The sequence below is a fragment of the Dermacentor variabilis genome, chromosome 2, assembly GCF_050947875.1.
Source record: "Dermacentor variabilis isolate Ectoservices chromosome 2, ASM5094787v1, whole genome shotgun sequence".
In the NCBI taxonomy this organism is placed as follows: domain Eukaryota; kingdom Metazoa; phylum Arthropoda; class Arachnida; order Ixodida; family Ixodidae; genus Dermacentor; species Dermacentor variabilis.
The window spans coordinates 228,636,521-228,656,811 of NC_134569.1; the positions used below are offsets into that span (position 1 = coordinate 228,636,521).

Below are 20,291 nucleotides of genomic sequence, written 5' to 3' on the forward strand. Positions count from 1 at the left end.
TTTGCTGGTCGGTGAAGAATTCTTGTATAGGGAAAAAAAGAAAGGTAGCTTCGCCCTAAGGACGAAGCATTGACAGCGACAGCATCGTTTGGCATTGTGCTTGAACTCCTCGGACGACGTCCTAACTATACGCGGGCGCCCGATACCTAGGAACGCCAAAATTCCGGACATCCTCAAAGGCTTTAACCCACCGCGTAGTGCATGTAATGGCAAGGACACAAACGACGGGACGGCCAGACGCCGCGCTGTGGGCTGTGCCGGATGCTCGGACGTGAAATCAAGGATTGCGCTATGAAGCTACAATAGAGTAATTAAAAATATCCTTCCGACAGACGAAGTCGAAGACAATGGACGAAGGGAAAGCAGAGAAACCTGCTTCGAACCGCAATGCCAAACATCGCGAAGGCTGACGGGCACCGAGAAAGCCGGAGGTTGTACGACGCAGCACAGACAGAAATTAGTGAAGGCAGCTGAGGAGCGCGCCGAGACACGCTGCTGGCCACAGGTCATATGGCTGGCACGCGAATGGTGCTGCAGAAGTAAAAAAGAAGACGCTACGGGGGCGACCACGGCACGCGGGAAGCGTCCGAAGTTGCCCTCAGAAAGCACCGAATGACGCGAGCATAAACGCCGGGAGCGTCAGTGGCGTTGCGACACTGGCGCCGAGAGTATAAATACGTCTCCGAAGTTCTGTCGGCGTCATCGTCACTGGTTCCAGGTCAAGGACGCGACACGCATTAACCCCTGTCTTCTCACTTCAGCGCTGACCCACGGTAAGCGCTGTATTGTCCGTTCCTTCCTACAGTCGGTACGATTAGTATGCCTGACCATTACGCATCGGTGCGCTGAATGAGGATGGCCTATGGCCATGTCGGGAGCAATGTCCGGCAAAGCGCCCGATGCGAGAAAGAAACCTGGGCGTGGTGGCGGCTCAGGAATCATATCCCCGTATTCAAAATTGCCCTTCGAAACTCATGCTTGAATTGATCTAGATAACGCATGGCGTAAACACGCCCAAGTCGTCCACTGCATTTCCTTCGTCCTGTTCTCGTGAGGCGTTATTTCGACAAAGTCAGGCATGGGTTTCAAGTTAATACCCCTGTCTGAATAGTGGAGTACGGTGCGCATAGAGCACGTGACCGACAGCTTGGTAACGCAATTTACGATATAATGTATGCGTGGGCCATGCCGTCGGCACATCAGCCTGGTGTACCTTGTTTGTTAAAACTTCTGTTGGCATTGTAGTTTAAGAACAGTTACATGTTGCTTGCAAGTGCGCTTTGTTTTGTATGATACTTTGGAATGGAAGACGAAATTTAGAGTTATTTTTGTGTATAGTGCCTACAAAGTCACGTGAAAAATGTTGCTTCGCGAAATGGGAGTGTATTTTGATTATCAAGTGTATGATTGTGTTTGTTGACTACCAAGTGTGTCCTCAATCAAGAAAACCGTACAACCGCTGCTGTTAAAAATTATGAAACTGACGTCTTTCTTAAAGAATGTGGGAGCAAGTTTTCTTTAAATGATGCCTCACTGTTTGCAACGGCTTGTCACAGCACTTGTCACACTTTCAAGGTACCAGTCATGCATCACTAGATCGATTGCATATATGTTCAGAAACCATGTCTCTGCGTCAGAACTATTCTATATATGGTGTTTCCTTAGTGATCATTGTTTAATGACGTTTGAGTTGGGCCAAAAGCGAAAGCATGACTTGGTGCGAAGCGAAATCGCAAATCCGGGGTTGGTGGCGCAAGAACTGCAGGGTGTTAAAAGGAAACTAGAAGTCTAAGATGAAGATAGCTTGGAAACTTCAGAGGTTCTACAAAAGTACCAGTCCGTGTTTTCTGAAGACCTATCGAGAGAGGAGCGACTTGCGTGATTTGCGGGAAATCATCTCGTGGTAAAAGCACCGGCATAGCGAGCTTTGTGTGATGAAAATGCGCACGGTCTAGAAAAGGAAATATTGCAAATAGAGTATGATGTTAGGCTATCGCGAGAACAAAAATATGCAGATCCAACGCACTTTGCGAATCCATGTAAGTGGAGCTATCTGTGCTGTTCACATTCATTGGCGGTATTTGGGGGTGATGTTGACGGCATACGACAGCCGTGATGTGATTCTAAATGCTACCTTGTCTGCACCACTTGTGTTTGTCCCCGTAGTACACAGAGCACAGACAGACCTGTCATTTATTCATTCGCTCCTTTACTGACGAGAGCCCAAATGAGCAATGCTTTTTGACAATGCATTTTCTTTCAACTGCGTTAGGTGAACTGCCACGCGTAGAGGGGTTAGAATAATCACCCATTTCATGAGAGCGTCAGTACGGCGTCCGGTTGTACCCAGTTCCTGCCTCCTCTCTCTGTATTCCATCTCTAGCATTATCCCGACCTCTTCCCTGGACTGCGAATGGAGCGCATGAGCACCTGTATTGCTTTTGAGTGGAGTAACGGATAATTACAGCTGTCAAAAGGCTAATGAGGCGACACCCAGGGAGATTCACAGGGCACTGGGCCCATGCCACGCGATAGAAAGGTTCAAACTAAATTGTCGCGTCAACTTCCCTCTCTGCCACGCTACTATTATGCATATACACGCTCTGAACTTCCCCCCCTCCGCCCCCCACTACATTGACGTGACGTGCAAGGAAACAGCAGCAGTAGTTCAAAGCGCAAAGGCCGCTTAAGCTTCGCCTTTAAGAGTATAGCATTCAAAGATCTGCAAAATCCGCAAACATCCGATTCAAGCACCGCAATAGCATTCAAAGATCCCCGACCACTTCTCACGCTTCCCAGCAACTAGAGTGTATGTAACCAACACCCTCTAGACTAGGCAAGGCCTCTCCGCTCCTCCCTGACATCATCACACTACGACGGGCGCAGGAGTTCGGGTTCTTCATGAAGGGAGGCTGCTGCGCGCTCGGTCGTTCTCGTGTGTCTGCTGCTCTACGTGAAATCATTATCTGAAGATTTTTGCCCCATCGTTTAATGTTGACGTATATGTATAATGTAATTTATGGTATACAGTCCGCGTTCGATAGGTTTAAAAACAGAAAATTAGCGGTTTTCGGATTATGAATATCTGTGGGCTATTCAGTATCTTTTACTATTGCCTAATACTGCTCGAAAGTCCGCACATTTACTTCTTTTTTGTGCCTTCAAATGCACCTTTATTTTTTTTAATAATGGCTCGTTGCCTGGCGCCAACTAAGTAGCTATTGTCGGGTGAAAATTTAACCATGTGGTCTATCCCCGACCGGGGACTGTTTACCAGGAATCTGGCTACTACTTGCTAGTACTTGTATGCTCTTTCTGCCAAACACTTACGCTACCTCCACACACACAAAAAAGACATTGCCATAAGTTATGGCTCTTATAGTAGCTTACAGCTCTATGCGTGGCATCTGAATGGAGCAGTTGCTTCTCAATTTGATAATATTTAAGCAAGCTGTGTTACTTACAAAAGATATTTATTACAGTGTACAAGTATTCTGAAAACGTTTACAGGTGTTGAACACAAGAAGTCAGAACAATAAAGCTTTCAAAGTGCTAAGCTTCCGCTTTTGAGCGACTTTTGCTTGTGCAAGACTGTCATTCCTATTTTTGCAATATCTTTTCAGGAGAATCTTTGCTGCTGTGCTAAGAATGTGATACATAACCAAATGAGGGCTATGACCGGTATCGCATTCTTCGAAAGTGTCACCGTCTTCTATGAGGTTTGTAGCCAGTGTAGAAAGAGCTTGGCTATGGTTCGGTAGAGAATGAAACTGCACAGCATACTTTTCACTTCGCAACTTGTCCAGGACGATTTCAGCAGTCATTAAAGCATTCACTACTGGAGGCTGGGGGAACTTGAGCCCTCCACTTCATGTTTGCTATAATCTCTGCATGTTCAATTGTGATCTCTTCATCTCCTACCAAATTTGCTCGACACGCAGTGCACGCAAGTTTTTTTAAGTGCCGCATCGGCTCAGTACCCAGCTACGTATGTTATTGCTGGAAGGTTTTGTGCTTTCATTTCAAAGTCCTTGTCATTTACATCAATGCTGAAGTTCTGTAGAATGGCCTCATCAATGCTGACTGCAGGTGCCCCTGAATCCATGTCTGGAAGCTCCAGGGCTCTTTGCAGCCGAAGCTTGCGTTCGGATTCGAACGCTTGCCTGATAGAGACACTGTACTACGACCCGGAAAGCTGCCTATACTCGCCAAAGCTTTGCTCGAAGCAGTCTGTTTGGAATTTCCCCAGGAGTACATAGTCGAATCTAAGGTTTTCAATGCAATAGCTGATGACCTTGACCAAAGTTTCCGTAGGGAGACACAAGGCACTGTGGGTCTCCCGAATGAAAATTCCATTGTCACACTTCAAACCTTCCCAGATTTCAAGCCACTGCACGATGGTTTGAAGGAATTCAACTTGCGGACAAAATTTTTCAGCGATGGGAGTCTACAGATCATCACGAAGCCGGTGTCCTTTGCTGGACTTCACATTAACAATCCTCCACCAGGTTTTGACAATTTTTAAAAATTCTGTTGTTCCATGGAACAGCGGAAAAAATCAGAAGAAAGTGTCTCTAATACCACGGCAGCAGGACCAGATGAAATTTCAATACGACAGAATCAAAAGCCTCGGTCCAAAGAGCAAGGCACTGCTGACTAATGCCATTGAGCAAGTGACTAGAACGAAGGAAATTCCTGTTGGATGGCTTGAAAGCAAGATGAACCTCATCTACAAAGGCAAAGGTGATAAGGATAAAACGAGCTCGTACAGGCCAGTTACAGTAACGTCGGTGCTATATGTCTAGGATGACAATGCACGCCATGAAATTAGAAGTGTCGAAATGGGCGGGAAGAAATGATGTAACGGGGGAACTACACAAGGGGTTCCGACCAGGCAGAGGCTTAGAGGATAATATATTTGTACTAACTCACTGCGTAGAGATTTCAGTAACTCAGAATGGACCTTTACGGAGACCATCTCTAGATATCAAGTTAGCCTGCGACAACGTGGACAGGAAATTGTTATGGGATATCTTCAAGCACAAAACTGACGATTTCGTGGTGTTGTTGAGGGAGATATACAGAGACAACTCACTGCAAATTACTTGGGAAGGCCGAAAATGTAGTGAAGTCGTGGAAATTCGCCATGGACTGAAGCAGAAATGTTCTCTGTCTTCATTGTTGTTCACGCTTTACGTTAAGGCATAGAAAGACGGCTGGGAAATAGTGAATTAGGGTTTCATTTATCATTCATGCGTAAAAGACAAATGGTGCTACAGTAGCTCCAGGGGCTGACGTATGTGGACAACATAGTGCTACTAGCGGGCAATAAAAGATTTACAGACACTTGCGAATATCCATGGCAATGCAGCGACAAATCTAGGCGTCAAGTTTAGCACAGAGAAATTGGGAATTATGATCGTTAAGACAAGAGCAATTACGTGGTGTCAAATCAACACGAAATCGTACCCATAGTCAAGCAATATAACTATCTCGGCGTATGCATAAACGAAGGAAATACTCAAACACCCACCAAGAGAATCTGAAAATAAAGTGGAGGTGGAATGCAGCAACAACGAAAGATGGAGTACTTTGGGGCCGCAGTAAATATGAGGTGGTGCGTGGAATATGGAAAGTAGTAAGAGTGCCAGAGCTAACGTTCGCAAGTGCCATTCTGTGCTTAAAATGGAATATCTTGTCGGGTTAGGAAGTTAACCAAAGATCGGTAGGCCAGTTGGCCTTGGGGGCTCACGGTAAAAAACAGAAATGAGGCAGCGAGAGTGACATGGGTTTGAAGTCAGAGAAGTGTAGAGCAAAATTAGTTTTGGAAAACCAGGAACATAGACAAAAAAATGGGCGGCTCAAGTGCACAACTATCTGTTGGTAACCAACGAGTTGGCAACCAAGTACTTGTACTTGGTTGCCATTGGGTAATTGAAAGTGCTAACAGGCAACCAGGAGTCATAAAAAAATGGGACAGAAGCAAAGACAGTGAACTAAATTAAAAAAAAAACCGGAACAGAAAAGACCATTCAGATTTACAAGAATGAGAAGAAATAAATTAGAAGAGAAAAACTGTACGATAACATGAAGCGCCTTGCCAGTTGAGGCATGAGCTGGTTGCCTAAGGAGAAAAAAACATACCGAAGCAAATATCCGCAACAAGATGAGGTACGTGCATGCAGCAGCAAAAGTACAGATACCTCTCAGCACTTCCTTATGGAATGCGGAAGCATTCACCCACTGAGACCCGTAATTGACGTGCACCATAGAGTTTCATATTAGTATACCTAGAGGGAAATCTGGCGCTGCGATCGTTCAACCATCATGGGAATGATGGGAAGTACAGGCTTCGGATGGAGATTCTGTTGACTGGCGAACTAGCCTACAAGTATTTTTTTGGCAATTTTGGTTTCGCTCCAAGCGCAATTGCTATAACCTGCAGTGGGACAGTCCAACGCAAAGCTCTCTGCCTTTGTTCTGTTTCTCGAAGTGGCGATAGCGCGCTGGGCCAGCGGCTGGGACGATGTTTGTGTCGCGGTGTGGTGTCGAAGCCCTGACGAGAAAGCGACGGCATCGTAAACGTTGAAAAAACATGTCTTGAGCGTTTGGACCTTAGTTAAGTGTGTTAGGTTGGCGCTGTAGCGTTACGTGCTTTACGAAACTTAGGATATGAAAAAGAAGGCACTACTGATACAAGACAGTTGTACTTATAGTGGCTTGACAATCAAATTTTATTGAGGGCTTCATTATGCATTGCTCGTTTATGTGCTCATTGAAATGCGTGTCTCAGGACTTTGAAAACACAAACTTACTTGTGGTAGGAAAGGTTGCTGCTTCCTGGCTGCAGTCTAGTGTCACAAAATGGGTAAATGCAAAGCCATGTCGTAGCGCTTCGGAAGCGGTACGTCAGTATAAAATATGATGAAGCATACTCGTAGGAGGCCACTAGCGTCCTACCTAGCACTGCAGCAGATGTGCTTAAAAGTACTTGAAGACGTTCAGCAATCGTGACAGCTGACGCAGCCTTCAGAAAGAGCAAGAGAGTTCGCAAGTGCCTGTCGTCTGCGAGAAAAGTTTCGCGTTTGCAGCGAGCAGGCTTCGTAGCAGACGGCACTTGTAGCATTACTCTCAAGGGTGCAAGACTTTCTCACAATACATCTTTATTTCCATAAATACTTGATGAGTATGTTTATATAAGTACATGCACGGTTGTTATCGCTGTTGCAAAAATAAATAAATTATTCTCTGGCGTTAAATTGGGAACAGAATCGCGCAAGCATGCATACCCTGCTGTGTCCTGGTGATAAAGCATAGTAAACCGTGCTTTCATCTCAAAGTAATACAAAGTTTATGTAAGGTGTTGTACATTATATAAGATATTGCAAAATAAAATTAGATTTTATGCGATAGTAGTTAAGTCTAGCTTCGTTAATCTAGATTCAGTAATCGCGATATGTCGTGACCCTAGAGGCTTCCATATTCTAGACAAGCAGTTTGCGTTTCAAGGAAAGGTCAGCGGGTGGGTGTGTTTCCAGCGAGTCTAATCTCTGAATCACGCGTCACTCTACGAACGGACTGTCTTTCCGAGCGCGGTATTTGTTGTACGGACTCTCTGTTCACACTGCGTTCATCTTTTTCCCTTTGTAAGAAGCAACGTAGCCCTGCGTCTGCCTAAGTTATTTTTCTTCTTCTGAGGAACGCACAGGGATAAGCTGCATACATGTCATCAAATCATAAGAGGCCTTCTCTGGTGAAGCCTGAAACTAATTTTTAGGTTTCTAGAGTTCCGAAAGAGAGTTCAGTATTCCCGACATATAGGGAAGGTGCTATACTTGTTCGGGATTGCTTTCGCAACAAATGCGTACATTTTGAAGGGACTCCAGGTAGTAAATAGACAAGTAATTAGAGAAATTACGAAATTAGAGAAAAATTAGAGAAATTAGGAATTGTTTTACTTCACTATCTCTGGGATCGACCCACATTGCTTTCCTTGTAGCAGATAACACTACGCAGGAACTGCGATCTTTCATCAACTACATGATTAGTACAAGTGAATATGTTTTAAAATTCCGTATTCCGAGCACAGATGCCATTGTCGTTTTAACATATAGACCACATGACGTAAACATAGGTACGCGCCATTGTACGACGCAGTATAAATCCCGCCGTTGGTGCCATACGATCGGCTTCGACGTGGTCGCCGTCGTGCTCCGGTCGTCACACATACGTATACGCTGACGTTATAAAAGAGAACTACTCAGTTTATGCACACACGTAGGTCCCCCTGGTAACGTTTTGCGCAACTCCAAATTTCGCTGGATAGCCAGGTACTGGTAAAACCCACGGTGCAATTCTTACACCTATTCTTACACCGTGGTAAAATACTTTCCACAGCATCGATTCCCACCTTGCATCGAACCTGCACTGTATTTTTTTTCTTCTCCCGAGAGGCGCACAGGGATAAGGTACGTAAACACTGCGAAATCATAAAAAGCGTTATCTGCTGAAATCTGAAACGACATTGATACATGTGGTACAGGGTCATTAGGTAGATCGAAGATTCAATATTCAGGTGATTTCTTTCACCACTGAGCTGCACATTTTAACGTGACTCGAGATCGCAAATGGTCAAGCAATTATGAAAATTAGGCAAACATTTAGAACGACAAAGGCAGAGTGTTGATCACATCAGTAAGCTTGAAGCCCGTCAACCTAGGAGTGTATTACCGTTCCTAGTTAAGAAAGGAAAATGTTGATGCCGCTGATTTCTGTGGCGTAACGAATTCTCGGTCACTCTTACCCAGAAAACAGAAGTTGATTACCGAAAAGCGCTACTGTCACGCCCCTAGAAGACACCCATTTGTGACATGCCGCCTTTTATAACAGCGCCAAATGAAAAGACGGAAAGACGAATGAGCTTGCGGGACAAGCGCTTATCCCGTACGCGGAGTCTTTGTTTCGTCTTTTTTTTTATTTGCGCTGTTGCTACAGCATGCAGTTCCAGCAGCTAGCCCCACACTCCATCTTGAAGACGTGACCGTTCACGCCTCACCATCGCGCGAGCATGCAGCTAGCGCGATCGCTGCTTGATAACGGCGCTCGTTTCATGCTCGTCCGCTGGTAAGGCGCGAGCAATGACGTCATTCGCGCACACGCACACAGTGCGATACGCTCGCAAGGCAGGTGGTCTTTGCCCGCTTAAATCTGGGCCTCCGCAACAAATACGATACGCGTTGACGAAGACTCTTGACAGTTAAGCGAGCTCAGCATGGTGTTCGGCCGCCGCGATATATAACCTGATCGAGAAAGTGCGGTATCCTAAGACATGTCAATTAAACTTTCTTCAGGAGGAAATGAATGTTTCTTTCTGACGAATTAAACAGCGCTATTAATGTGCAGGTAAGGTTGCCATGTTTCCCTGGGTGCCAGAGGGCCAAGACCTGAGGTGGCTTTGCAAGTACTGCACCGAAGGCTGTCGCGCTAAACTACCCTTCTGGTTCAAGTCCGTACACGAAAAAGTCTGCAAATTCCGGTAAGTTTGTCATTGGCCTTAATTTGCCAACGTAGCGTTTCGTTATGCTCGCACATTTCTGTTGGATGAAACTTCACAACGCGCCGTCGCTTTGTGCTGAGACTGCCTACTGCTTTCCAACAGCGTGGGAACAGAGCAACAGTTAAGGGAGTGCACAGGTGTAGAGCACTTCTTGTGTAAGGAAACCGCCCCCTGTTACCATGAAGGCCAGTGACTTCTAGCACGTTAGCAACGACTAAGAGATATCTATTTCTGCCTGAACAGGCAACAAAAACGCCCATGAAATGCTTCTTTTTCTTTTCTGATTAAAAGAACCTAATATCACGAAACCTCGAGTGACGTATTCGAGGCACGTATATTCAAAAATACGACGCGCGCAGGATCGAGGCTCGCGCACGCGTGAGGCTTGCGTTTAGAGGTGGACAGATTAACTTTTTGCCCCCTGGAGTAGTTTGATTGTTAACAATATTGTGTATGTCTTCGGTGTCTGATCCATGGGATCCGAGTCTGAGGGGCAAACCTCTAGGTTGGTTAGACCTCGGGCTACCCAGCATTAACCCGATATTAGTAGCCACCAGCTGGCCCCTTTCATCACCCCGGTAAACCCGAGGTACAGACAGCAGCAAAAGATTGCGCGATGCGCGAGCGCATGGCAAAGCGACCCTCCTCCCCTTCTAGCCGTGACCCCTGGTGTCGAGCCAGACGCCTGCACGCATGCGCGTCCCTCCGAGACTGCAAGCGTGCATGTTTCCGCGCTTCCTCCTTGCGCGCCCGGCGATATCCGAATGTAGCCACGAGGTAGCCCTCTTGCGATATGCGCTGTGGCGGCTTCGACGGGCGAAACTGTGTGAAACGTGTTTATAAGCGTGAACTTGCGGGCGCCACTGCGGCCGCTTTTTGTCGAGTCACGAGCGCTGACGCATAGGGCCGACCCTGTGGCGAACGCAACAAGTCATTTTTTTCTTCTTGGCTGCACCTTCTCGTGGCCAATCTTCGTTGTTTCTTTCTTCTTACGAACGGTGCGTTCTACCGCAGAAGAGCGTGGCAGAAGATGAGCTCTATAGAAGGAGACCGGCAAGACGAAAATGGGGACAATTGATTTCCGTTGTGTAAACGAAGTTCGGCCCGTCGAAGCCGCCACAGCGCATATCGCAAGAGGGCTACCTCGCGGCTACATACGGACATCGCCGGGCACGCAAAGAGGAAGCGTGGAAACATGCACGCTTGCAGTCTCGGAGGGACGGCATGGGTGCAGGCATCGGTCGCGACACCAGGAGTCACCGCTAGAAGGGGAGGAGGATCGCTTTGCCACGCGCTCGCACATCCCGCAATCTTTTGCTGTTGACTGTACATAGTTCATCCCCTTTGTGTTTGTACGCCTCTCGAGAAAAGTGTTACGCAGTAAGCCTCTGCTATTGTTCTTTGTTTTTTTTTCACAGTAGCGAGGTGCTGCTGACAAGGCTACAGAAAGGGGGCATTTGATGGGCATTATGTGCACTATTCTGCAAGCAGGACTCCTCACACGTTCAGGTAGCCCTACACATCGAGGCTGATCGCATTAGCTCGTGGCACCGTTGAAGTTCAGCAACGCACGGGGGAGAAAAAGCCTACAAACGATGATGACATCACATCGTGTGTTTATGCTTCGCTTGATCTTTCTGTAGATAGTCCGCCGTTCCGTGCTGTTAGTGGATATGTGTGAAGAAACGCAGTTGCGGATTTCACGGAAGCCTCGGGCGTGGTGGCACATGCAGTTATATCAGACATCTTTAGAATAGCGTTTGACATCAAACGTAGACGCATTACGTATGTAAAAAAATAGCGTTATGCTCACTGAGCATGTTCAGTATGTTTCTTTATTTCGGTGCACCATGGTTTACGCTCGCCATCATAACGTACGTTATTTGGTGAGCTTAACGTTCGTAATGCTTACGAACGCTAAGAAACAGCGTTGTCGAACATGGAGGCATCCATGGCTCCCGCTCAGCGTGGATTCTCGTGATGGCTACGGCTCTCACTTTCGTTGATCGCCAGTAACTATTGAAAAAGCTTTCGCTTCCTCTATAAACTCATATGAAACGCTTAGTTATCATCGCATAGCGCGTTCAATTTCTGAAATCGTTCGGCGATCCGCCGTCCGTAAGCCTAACGAAACGCAGCCGCATAGCAACGACAGGAAGGTTGCTAAGGGATAGTCTTGGATACGTTTGGCCCGATGCACCAGACGGCACTCTGTCTTTCACGTCATCCTTACGTTTGCGTTCCCATACGGTAAACTGAAAGTCCTTAAGGGACGCGTACCGTAACGCCCCGCGAAGGTGCTTGCGTTTAACGTACTTAGGGCGGCAAAAGCTGTTGTAAAACTGTCTAATTACTAGAGCTAGACCTCGCTACTCTGTCGCTAAATCATACTGACAATCTTGGGTTGTTGTGGGAGTATGTACTATTTGGGCGGACTTGGTTGAGTTGACAGTTTTCACTTAAATAATTGTTTTCGGTTAATATTAACAGAAAACAGAAAACCCAAGACGTGTATACATGCGCAGCAACGGTTTGCAGAGGAGTGAATCATATTTCGTTGTCATCTAGGCCGTTGAATTTCGCAATATTTAGCCATTGAATAAACAATGAAAGTTTGTTGCCGTATTTCATACCCGTCGCATGTTTAGCGAACATGTTTCAGGCAGCTCTGCCTTCGGAGCACCTTACGGCCCACCCTGGGCAAATTCTGTAAACACGGCGGTTGAATGCGTGACGTCGTGTTTTTTATCATGCAGCCCCTGTGGTCAGCTACCACTGGTGGCGAAGCGGCTCCTGTACTGTAGCTTTATCGTTACTAATGTGCATTTCATTAACCGCATCCTTGGATTGCTACAAGGCCGCGTTATTGAAAGGGGTATTCTTGTTGAACAAATGGGGTGATATGAACTGCCTTCGCGGAAGCAAGTGAGTGTGCAACCTGAATTGGAGAGTTCTTGTACAACTATAGTGGTAGTAAAAAAAACTGAACTTTGGCTCAAGCAGAATAACTGAGCAGACGTTCTCAGTTGAAATATGCGGCGGAACATTCTCTCGGAACACTCACCATTTGCATCGGTATTTCTTGCTGTCGAATCTAATAAGCGTTAAATTTTAATTTCTTGCTTTCAAAGAAGAACGAATATTCGTCAATTTCGAAAAGCGAATTCTCGTACCGATACCAGTAAAAGAGCATATATAATTCGATGCGTATTCGGAATTTAGAATATTCACGCATGCCTACATACACCTACGCGAATTCTGTAGATGATCTTGTATTTATCATTTATACAATTAATCAATACGAGCTTCTGTATGTTAGAAGGTCAGTCCCACTGAACACGCATTTCAACCTTTATTGAGTTACTGCTATCACCGTTTTTTGTACGACGAGCGAAACAACTTCAATGTTTGACGTTTGTCAGACATCTACCGAGTCATTTTTCATGAGGTTCATTGCATGCGAATGAGAGATGCCATGTAGATCAGTTGTTGGCGAACAGCAAACAACTACCTGCAGTGTTCGAATCTCAGCGAACTGTGAAGTCAACAATAATCTCTACATGTAATTGCTGCAGGCCGTGTCCTTGCGTACTAGGTGCCGTGTCGTGCTCATGGAACGGTCCGCTCAAAGACCTTGTCACTCACATCGTTCGGAGTCACAGCTTCATACCAAAATTTCAAGGTAAGCTCACAAACGATTGCATTGCGTCCGCAGTTATGTCTACAGTGGAGGACACGCAACTAAATTATATTTATTTCTCTGAGAGGTGAAAGGTCCACTTCTTAAGCAGTTGTATGTCCCAGCGCTGCAGTTGGTCTCTGATACACCGTCGTACTGACGTGCAATAGATCAAGCTTAACTCCGCCGTGGTGGGCGAACAGCTTTTGTGTTGCACTGAATTTCGATGGGGGGTGGGGGGGCGAAATACAATATCGCCTGTGAAAGTTGCACTGGGTGGACATTGAAGAACCCCAGGAGGTAAAAATTTATCCGTAGTCTCCCACTACGCCGTGCTTCATAATCAGATTGACATGTGTGCATTGTTCATCACCTGTTTAGCATTCTTTCCGCTGGCTGCTTTTGAGCCGGTAACAAATTTAAAGTTACCAGTGCACGACGGGCCTGCATGCACTGTAAATTTCCCGAATGTTATCGTTGTTTTTATCGGTTTATGTTGTCACCAAACCTATTCCCGTCAGATTGCACGTGCGAGGCGAATAGTCTTGTGCTTTCTGGATGGTACGAGAGGAGCACCAGCGATTACGTAGGAACCTTCGACGAGTCGTGTGCAAAAGTCGGCGCGCTTGAGCCGCACATAAAACGATCGGCGACTGTGCTCGCCGCTGTTGTTGTGGTTTGAGTGTGAAAACAGCTAAATCTTGAGGTTTTACACGCCAGAACCATGATATCTAATTATGTGGCGCGCGGTAGTGGCATCTCCGGATTAACTTTGGCCCGGCTTTGGAATCCCGGCCGCTGCTTCGGTCGGGATTCGATCCCGCGCCTTCGGGCTTAATAGCGCAACGTAGAAGCCACTACGCCACCCACCACAGCGGGTATGAGTAATATCGAAGAGCTCATTTGAAAGAAGTAAATATATTTGGGGTGGTCAGCATATATGCCCACTTTGATGTGACGGTTTCCCAAACTCCTTGTGAAGGTTTGCGAAACGGCCGTGTTTTCTCAGAAAGGAACGTTGGAACGTATTCGCACAGTTGCTGATACTGCAGCATATGCGCTTGAATCTTGAAGTACGTACGTTATGTAAAGGGTGAAGTGTACAAGGCAGCCAGGGCAGCATAAAGACACAGAGAGCGACGAGGCAGAAGTAAAGCAGGCGTTCGGTGGAACTGCCTGTTGCCTGCATTTCTTTTTTACAGCTGAAATATAGCTGCAAATACAAAAGGAAGAACTGTTATTCTCTAGCGCTAAACGCAACGTACCTTTTCGGTGTTTTGTATGATACTAAGCACCAAAAGGAGACTTCTTATAGAAATTTGTATGGCAGCTGGCATGTGCGCCTAAGCAAGAACATTTGCGGAATGCATCTCGCAAGGCACAGCAATACAGAGCATTAAAGGCAAATTGCAACGAAGTATTGGACCGCGTAGAGTGCCTGCTTTCAGATAGTGTAGATACAGAACAGCCCCTCTGCATGCAATTTTCTCACATTTGAAATGCGACTGGGTGCGTCCCGAAAATCTCGTAGAAATGGATGTTTTCGCTAGGGAAACTGAAAAATCAGGAAGCCACCATTACAGTTAACAGAAAATGACATGGGGTCCACCACGCGCTGCTCCTCAACAGGATCTCTCAGATAAGGAGGCATCAGCAACTACCCACGGAGCACTGAGAAATTTCAGAGGGGACGTGCTAGAACTTACCTCACAGTGCCAACTACCAGGTGCGCGCGTTTGCTTATGTGTTGTTGAAATGCTGCTAACAAAAAAAATTAGGCTATAGACATAGCTGCCGTCATGGCATGATTGCTTTTATGGAATGCCCTACTCAGCTATAACAAGTTTAGGCAACGTGAAATTTCATTTCACGTTGCCTCTAATTTTTATTTAGGCAACGTAAGCACTGCACACACACAAATAGGCCCAGAAAACTAAAACAATCAATTATGAGGCATAGGATATGGCTTTACTTGGGGGTGTGGGTGGATGTCATAAAACTAATGATGATAATGCAGATAAGGCTTCTTGTTTATGTGTCTCGTCCAGCAGCTCCAAGAAAAGCTAAATCTTGCCTTGTAATCATGACTACCATGTTTGCGTCAGGCCAAGCATTCAGAATGCACCCATCAAATAGCGGCCTGCTGACATATGCGTTGACTGAAGAGAGGAGCTTGTGCTAGTGATGCAAGACGAATGCGGCATGTCCACAGAAGATTACTGAATGAAATTGGCCATTAATCTTTCAGTGGCGAATGCTTGCTACAATGCTTGTGCGATGACATTGCCTCTACCACAATCAAGCAGAAGGCCGTTGTGATGTGACGGCTCAGCTCTTTCTTTCTTTCGATAGTATTTGTCGCAAGGCACACGGGGACTGCTAGAAAATGTTAATACTGCACGCCGTGAGTTTCGCAAGTGCTGCATCACCTTTACACAGTACCGCTAATTTGGCACACTTGTCTCGGGTACCTTCCACAAACCACCTTCCACAAACTTGCCATGTTTAGTCTCAAAGTTTGTGTGTTGTACATGAAGTCGCGGTGATGCGTCCTTGTGTTTGAGTTCTGCGGGGTACTCTCGGACGATCGCTTTCCGCAATACTTTCAATTTCGTGAGAGGTGGCACAAGGCTCGTTAGATAATCCGAGCTATTTTGCTCGGCCAGCCAATCAGCGCGGATTGACAGTGACATCTCCGAAAGTCATCGCCCGAGAATACGTCTCCTTGGTAAATGCGTCGTATCAAAAGTGTGTTTGTTGTTGGCGAATTACTTCTGCTGAAGCCCGCAAGGGAGAGAGACGTTCATAAAACGGGGGAAAATATGGGGAAAAAATTACTGCGTTTTCAAGTTTGCCGAATGTTTCTTTTATATAACACTATATAATAACATTATATATTTAAGTATGTAACATGTTCTTTTAGTATTTTTGTGCATCATTGTTCTTTTGCGTCAATGTCTTTTTGTAAGTGCAAAAATGACAAAAGAGTGAAATAAGACGCTCTGTGCATTGTATTATGCTTCGTGCTAATAATATCTTATTATCTTTAATATTGGTTGGCTACTGTGTCAAGTGCTGTGCACCGAAATATTGCATAGCAATTATCGCACTCTTCGCAGAACTAATTGGATGCGTTCCTCAGAGAAATATCACAGTGGGCTAAATTTAAATTATATATATATACACGGAAAGACTAATTCACTTTGTTTGAAAGGCGAATGGCTCTTGGAAGAACGGAGTATTTATGTGAATTAGTCTTTCCGTGTAGGTATATATATATATATATATATATATATATATATATATATATATATATATATATATATATATATATATATATATATATATATATATATATATATATATATATATATATATATTATATTTCACATAGCTACTCCGCTCTTCCAAGAGCGATTCGCCTTTGGAACAATATTCCCAACGTCATCGCTTACGAGGGTGACCAGGAAAATTTCAGGTATCTTCTAACAAGGCATTTTTCAAACTCTAAATAACCTAACGTGTTATTTTTTCTTGAGTTTCTCGTTAATATTGTGCTACTATCCCTTAAATACTGTTTTGTTATAGCCAAATATGTCCCGCTCGCTCTGTAATTCTATCGATTATATTTTTCTTTGTGCAAGTTTCTTGTTCACTGACCTCTCGCGTTCAAAACCATTCAGTTTGTCCTTTGTACAATTTTAAGACCACATTACTGTGTGTTAGCGCAATTCTTACACTGTATTTTTGTGTACGTATTCACATATGTATTCTAATTATTGTGTAATCTTAGAGTGTACTGTCCCCCCTTACAAAATGCCTCTAGGGATCTGTAAGGTAACTTTGTATATTCTGCGATTAGTTGCTCCCCTATACCGTTTATTCAGACATCATGTAACTCAAGAACTGCCTCGAAAGCTACAGTCATGTATTTCAGTGCTAGAAAGTCAGAAAGGACATATATTCTGGTCGAAGGTATGACGCCAAGTTGAAAACGCAGTTTTTTTTTGTCACAAAACGCGATTTGTTGTTTTCGTCTGGAAGATGGGCCGTTAATTGGAGAAAATAATGCAGCAAAAATTACGTTCTTGCACTGCCTCCTTCAATATATATAGCGAAACTTGTAACCCCCACCCAGGGTCTTAAAACGAAAACTGAAGTTACGGTTTGATATGTAACAAAAAATGCTCGAATCTTGTAGCGGTTTATTGTTTCTAGCGATAATATGATGTACCAAGAAGTAATAAGGCTTGAATAGAATTTACCGCACGTTTCCATCTATTAAAAGCAAACTCTAAGAAGGGGGACGCACCATGTTTAAGACAATTTGTTTACAAACCCTGGCGTTTTGTGTGTTATATAGAAAGCAAATTGCTTTTTTTTGTGTTGTTTATGCACTGTAGTTTTTTTTTTCATATTTTACTGTCATCTACAGTGTGGTAAAGATCGGAGTGCGAAAATGAGGGAAACTAAATGTTGCCGTGAGTCAATACACGAAGGTCACCACGCGCGAAGGACAGGTGATAGAAAGCCCTTCAGGAAGTGCTCTGAAAAATGGTAAATAATGTGGAGAGTGGCTGCGGTATTCTGGAAGTCTCTAAGCTGGCAAGACAGAAATATAGATCATGACAGTATGTCACAGATTGTCTTGCCCTGAATAAGTGCTTCAATAGTACGAGCTGGCAAAGGGCAGCCAAAGACGCCTATTTGAACCATCCGATTATCGGTAGTGTCCGACTTTCTCTAATTTTTTGAAACATAAAGTAAGACCCACTTCATATGTTGAAACCAGTTACAGTAGAACATGCATTTTACACAGTGAAGAGATGACTTACGACTCACTGGTTGATTAATGTGAAGGCCTCGAGCTACAGTACTGCTGCCACGAAAAAAACCTACAATGATAACTGAGGTGCTCCATGGCCAAAATTAGAAAAAAATATACGAGACTCGGGAGGAGAGAAGCCACGAATTTCGTGAATTTCAGCTGTATTACTTGGTTTTTGTGAGCTCTATTGATGTTTCAGTTTCTTTTCATTTTCTTAGAACCACTTTTTCGCATCTCTTTCACACACCGACAAGCATAACTACCTTTCGTATATAGATATTTCAGTTACACTTTGCACACTTATTTCTTACATAATTGGCTGTGCAACGAACCGACATGGGCACTGACGACGTGAACACCGAACGCGAGCACAAGCGCTAATATTGATCATTTATGGACACTGCTGTTGCTGTTGTTACTTTAAAGCTTAAAAAAAAATATGCGTACAATCTCTAGCAAAACGTGCTCTCCACGTCTACTAAAGCATACCCAGATCACTAGTTTATTGTTTCGCGCTCAGTTGACAGCGCGCCACTTTAGGCCTTGCTTGAATGGTTTAAGATAAAATGGTCAAGCAACACTGTGCCAGTTCAGAAGGAGCGAGTGTTAACGCGCGTCGGGGCTTTTGTCCTGTGGTCACGTGTCCTCCTCCAAAAGGCGCGACGCGACGCATTGGCTTATCGGCGCCAGTGGTTGATTGCTTCACGTGAGTGAATGCGTGCGCGCCAGCGCCGGTACGGTGCGAAGCTGCTTCAATAAATCAAACCGAACAAGAAAACCAAACGCAAAGGCCAAATTCTTGTTCAAACGCAATCGCTGCCAAGAGGCGAGAAGGGGTGTGAGCGTGCGCGTCTTGCACGTCAAATTTAGCTGAAGTGGCGACCGCCAGATGTGTTGCTTATTAGAAAAATATCCATTTCAACGTTATAGAGAGAATATGGCTGAAGTATAACCAAACAAAATGCTTGTGCTGCATGTATAATTTTTTTTAGCACCGCCAGATCCCTGTTTCGTTTCTCGCGCAGGCGAGCAGGTCGCGGTCACTGCGAACGACTTTCAGCGAGCGGAGGACTTCAGCTGGTTCACTCTTCTCTCCTGCTTTGGCCAGCACTTCCTCTTGATGCTCATGAAGCGCCGGTCCCCCGAAGACGAAGACGAGTCGTACTTCAACGCCGTGGTACTGCTGATAGGTCCTAGCGTCGAGACACTGAACTTTGTTTACCGCCTCGAGTTCGTCGCCCAGCACTGCCGTCTCACGTGGGAGAGCAAACCGGTCAGCGTCCATGGGATTGCCGACATTACAGTAACGAGCGGCGGAGGCTTTCTATTCATAGCCGAGACTGTGCGGCAGTTCACAGATGGCAAGGACCTGAACTTCAATGTCATCATCTCAGAATGCAGCAGTCCCGCCACTTGGGAAAGGCACATGAGGCGCGGGGTCGCAGCCCAGGATGTCTGGGGAAGCGTTTCCGGTTAACGGCAGCATCCGGGAAACGACGAACGCCTCGGCTGGGTTCCGTGCTGGCGATGACGCCGTAGCCTTACCTCCTCGCGGTCCTGTAACAGGCTACCATTTATTTCAGTTATTCCCGAGTCAATTTCCTGCGCTTGATTAGTGACCACATTGCAAAACTCTGTGCCACGGGGACATAGTGGATAATGTGACGGCGGGTTATGCGCTCACTGCCGCACCGGATACCGAAGCGCGAGACTGGCGCTGCATGCATGGAGGCGCTCGGTATAATGGTGCAGTAACCAAGCCTGGAGCGGAGAAAAAAAAAAGTGCTGACTACCTACTGTATACCAATTTTTTAAATAAATAAAGTGAGAGACAGGGCATCGTGAAATGAAAATTAAAACAGCTACCGCAAGAATGGGAACCTATTAGCCACAGGGCACAAGCCCAGTATTCTACGCCTACTCCAAGGGGGGCAGCGGTTGTCAGTAGGTGTTTACATGCATGAAAGAAGGAAATAATTGTGAGCGAGCATTACGGCACGCAGCCATGGAGCCTGTATGGGCAAGCGAATTCTCCGAGAAGCCATTTCATTTGCTTTTCACCTCGCAATATCTGCCAACGTTTGCTTTCCGGTATTTCTTAATCGATGCGGGGTTAGTTATGCCCTGCCATTAAAACCTACCACGCACTCTGACGTGATGATCAAGTCTTGGGCCGATACGCTTGGCTTCAATGGTGTTGCGCATTGCTCTCTCCTAATTCTTTCTTT

The 20,291-nt window shown here is 45.4% G+C and overlaps 1 protein-coding gene and 1 pseudogene across 2 annotated transcripts; one reads left to right on the forward strand and one right to left on the reverse strand.

The window, feature by feature from the left end:
- The first annotated feature begins 581 nt into the window (after positions 1-581).
- On the forward strand, positions 582-20,216 carry LOC142573143 (E3 ubiquitin-protein ligase Siah2-like). 2 transcript variants are annotated; one of them, XM_075682689.1, is made up of 4 exons: positions 582-773; positions 9,387-9,535; positions 13,132-13,238; positions 19,089-20,216. In XM_075682689.1, the coding sequence occupies exons 2-4, from the start codon at positions 9,414-9,416 to the stop codon at positions 19,538-19,540; spliced, it is 681 nt and encodes a 226-aa protein (XP_075538804.1). In that variant the 5' UTR covers positions 582-773; positions 9,387-9,413; the 3' UTR covers positions 19,541-20,216. The 2 variants fall into 2 exon arrangements, with proteins under 2 accessions (XP_075538804.1, XP_075538803.1); XM_075682688.1 differs by having other exon boundaries at positions 586-773; positions 9,403-9,535.
- Positions 3,528-4,555, reverse strand: LOC142570713 (uncharacterized; annotated as a pseudogene).
- Positions 20,217-20,291: the final 75 nt, after the last annotated feature.

Coding starts and splice junctions, on each gene's coding strand:
- LOC142573143 (XM_075682689.1), top strand. CDS start 9,414: ATGTTTCCCTGGGTGCCAGAGGGCCAAGACCTGAGGTGGCTTTGCAAG. Junction 9,536..13,131: donor GAAAAAGTCTGCAAATTCCG/GTAAGTTTGTCA, acceptor TAATTGCTGCAG/GCCGTGTCCTTGCGTACTAG. Junction 13,239..19,088: donor CTTCATACCAAAATTTCAAG/GTAAGCTCACAA, acceptor TTTCTCGCGCAG/GCGAGCAGGTCGCGGTCACT.